The 3,203-nt window shown below is 35.7% G+C and overlaps 1 protein-coding gene across 2 annotated transcripts; it reads left to right on the forward strand.

Annotated features, from left to right (window-relative positions):
• The first annotated feature begins 498 nt into the window (after positions 1-498).
• LOC120210535 (protein GID8 homolog) lies at positions 499-3,203 on the forward strand. Of its 2 annotated transcripts, XM_039209250.1 has the most exons (7): positions 499-572; positions 650-740; positions 1,325-1,484; positions 1,585-1,688; positions 2,200-2,331; positions 2,412-2,568; positions 2,873-3,203. In XM_039209250.1, the coding sequence occupies exons 2-7, from the start codon at positions 687-689 to the stop codon at positions 2,992-2,994; spliced, it is 729 nt and encodes a 242-aa protein (XP_039065181.1). In that variant the 5' UTR covers positions 499-572; positions 650-686; the 3' UTR covers positions 2,995-3,203. The 2 variants fall into 2 exon arrangements, with proteins under 2 accessions (XP_039065181.1, XP_039065180.1); XM_039209249.1 differs by lacking the exon at positions 499-572 and having other exon boundaries at positions 1,582-1,688.

The raw sequence follows: 3,203 nt of genomic DNA on the forward strand, positions 1-3,203 counted from the left end.
GAGGTAATATTCTTTAGAAATTAACCCTTGATTTTCTCGTCATGACCAACGTTCATGGACTCTTCAACGTTCTCAGAGGGAAAGACCAATTCGAATAGGTTGGATAAGCCCAATATCCTTCAAAGGACTGCCGTCTTGGGTAACTTGATGCGCATCGATCTCGATCCCGATTTGCGATCCGTGACATGTAATCAGAGGCTAAAAGTTCAAAAACAAAAGAGTAGTTGCAATGGGATATTCACTAGTTTGGAAGGAAAGCTAAGCCTTTTAAGGAAACGAAAAGCTACCCAATACTAAAAAATCCGAAGTGAACTGAGCCAGAGACTAGAGTCGAGACCGAGTCTCCTAGCCCAACTCTGCCACCATAGCCCAATAAACAAGTCATCTTCACAAACCCAAATCCGAGAATCAACCTGAAGCAATGATAAACCGGCGCTGCAATCAAGAAGAAAATAACGAATTGCAGCAATTGAATTCTTCCCACACTCAAAAACCCCCTTTTTTCATAATTTATTATCAATATCTGTTTTCATATAAATATATAATCCTTGAAATTCTAAGTTATTTCCAAGGTATTTTCTTTTCCTAATTTCTGCAAGTTAGGGTTTATTTTGTTTACTAAATGTGAAAGTTCTGGGTATTTTTAAAGGTTTGGAAAATCAAATGGGAGTGAAAGTAGAACACTGATGTCACTGTTCTGGATTGTGCTTCGTCGACTAGCTGAAATCGAAGAAAGAATGGTATTTTTCTTTTATTATTATGATTAATTTTGATTTGATAATCAGGGATAATTTGATTGTTTACTTTGTTTAAGAATTTGAAGTTGTAATTTGTAGCTCAAAAGTCAATTCAAAGCTATACATATCAATATGCAAAGATTTTCTGTATTGGATTTGAAAGTTACATTTGGATATTACTGGATCAATGTAATTTTCAATCTTGATAAAGAAAATTTCAACTTTAGTTATTCTGGATTTTCTTGTTTTAAATTATCTATGTAATCTGTGTTAAAGTTTGAATGAAAGATATCATAGATTGTAATTGGAATCTTGCTTGAAGGCTTTGAAGTAGTAGTTTATGGGACTGGGAAAGCATTTATGTTTCCAAATTGTTTCACTGATAAGAACTTGAAGTTGTAATTTATAGCTCAAAAGTTTTTTCGAAGTTAAGCGATGCCGATAAGCGAAGATTCTTTGTATTCGATTTTTAATTTGCCATCTGGACATCGGTGAAGCAATGAAATCTTTAAGCTTGATAAAGAGAAATTTTACTTTAGTTTGTTATTGTTATTCATGTTTTTAATTGTCAATGTTTTCACCGGTAGGCAACCTCGAAGAAAGTGATTACACGGGAAGAGTGGGAGAAGAGATTGAATGCTGTTAAGATCAGGAAAGAAGACATGAATAAATTGGTTATGAATTTCCTTGTAACCGAGGGTTATGTTGAAGCTGCCGAAAAATTCCGGATGGAATCTGGAACCGAGCGTATCCTACTAAGAAAACCACTGCTTATTTTTTTTGAGTGTGTGTTCTATATTATTTATCCTTAAAAGTAGGTTTTTTTATCCTTATTGAGGAAGTGCAGATATTGATCTTGCGACAATCTCGGATCGCATGGCTGTTAAAAAGGCTGTACAATGTGGAAACGTTGAGGATGCTATTGAGAAAGTTAACGATTTGAATCCTGCGGTAGGATCTTGGATACAATGTGATGATGTTAAACTATTCATTTACGATCTCAAATGACCACGGGATCCGCTTTATATCATTGATTCATCAATACTATAATTCTTTCCTTCCACTAGTCTATGAAAATCTAAATTGCTCTTATCGGTGGAATGGAAGAAGTAATAGTGTGTAATGGGAAAGGGAGTTTGTACTATTAAGAATGAGCTAGAGAATCTTATGTCCATGATATCTTGTTTTAGCCATAGCTAGGTCAACTGTCATGAAATCCATTATTAGGACCTTGCTGTACTTCTAAATGGTGCTGTTTACCTTTATTGTCCGTCACTAACTATTTCAATCTGAAATGACTAATCCCGTATTTGGTAGTGGTTAAGCAATTTTGGGAGATCCTTCATAGGAATAGAGGATTCGTTTCAGATATGAATATTATTCTGATACTTTCTGTATAAGAAAAATAGTGCATACTATTTTTTCAAACTATCTTCGCTTCTTGAAATTCATTTCTTTGCAGATATTGGATACAAACCCGCAACTCTTTTTCCATCTCCAACAGCAGAGATTGATAGAATTGATTCGGAACGGAAAAGTAGAAGAAGCCTTGGAATTTGCTCAGGAGGAGCTTGCACCTAGGGGAGAAGAAAATGTAACTATGCTTCATCAGCGCATGAGAACTTTCCTTATGCATGCCTATTTTTCTAATATAAACATTTTTTTCATCTGCAGCAAAGCTTTTTGGAAGAGTTGGAGAGGACTGTCTCACTGCTGGCTTTTGAAGATGTTTCCAACTGCCCGGTTGGAGAGCTCTTGGACATATCACAGCGCCTTAAGACAGCGAGCGAGGTTAATGCAGCCATTCTTACCAGCCAGAGTCACGAAAAAGGTCTGCCTGCTATCTTTTGTGTGCTTTATTTATTTACTTTGTGTAATCGATCACCGATTCTTTGTAAATTAGTATACTTGTCTGTAAAGAGGATTGACCTTCATGCTCCGATTTCACGATATTGTTTTAGCAAGATACTTGCTACCAATTTTTCTAGGCTACTTGGTTAGAGAATTTATTTTTTGGATGATAAGTTAAATGATGCATCAAATGTCTGTCGGTATTGGTCGTCTATACTCGATATAGCTTTTTCAATGTTTACCAGAATTAACAAAATTTGCTTAACCTGCTTGATCATTTACAGACCCGAAGCTTCCAAGCTTGCTAAAGATGCTGTTATGGGCACAGAATCAACTTGATCAGAAAGCTGCTTATCCTCGCATAAATGATTTATCGAACACCGCACTCGAAGATCCCGCAGTTTGAAAAGCTCGAAAGACACTATGGAAAAAACCTAGTTGCTTGGGATTGATCCGAGATAGAGCCGAAAGGAATCAAGTTATATATGCTTGTAACCTCATACTCTAGCTATGAATTTGTTGGATTTCATTTGTTATGATGTATTGATGTTTTTATTTCCATTTTAGAATAATTTAAGTTGCCTTTGGTTGGTCTTTACTTCTTTTCGAATTCGA

Source organism: Hibiscus syriacus, unplaced genomic scaffold (assembly GCF_006381635.1).
Source record: "Hibiscus syriacus cultivar Baekdansim isolate YM2019G1 unplaced genomic scaffold, ASM638163v2 tig00109925_pilon, whole genome shotgun sequence".
Classification (NCBI taxonomy): domain Eukaryota; kingdom Viridiplantae; phylum Streptophyta; class Magnoliopsida; order Malvales; family Malvaceae; genus Hibiscus; species Hibiscus syriacus.

Coding starts and splice junctions, on each gene's coding strand:
- LOC120210535 (XM_039209249.1), top strand. CDS start 687: ATGTCACTGTTCTGGATTGTGCTTCGTCGACTAGCTGAAATCGAAGAA. Junction 1,689..2,199: donor TTAACGATTTGAATCCTGCG/GTAGGATCTTGG, acceptor ATTTCTTTGCAG/ATATTGGATACAAACCCGCA. Junction 2,332..2,411: donor CACCTAGGGGAGAAGAAAAT/GTAACTATGCTT, acceptor TTTCATCTGCAG/CAAAGCTTTTTGGAAGAGTT.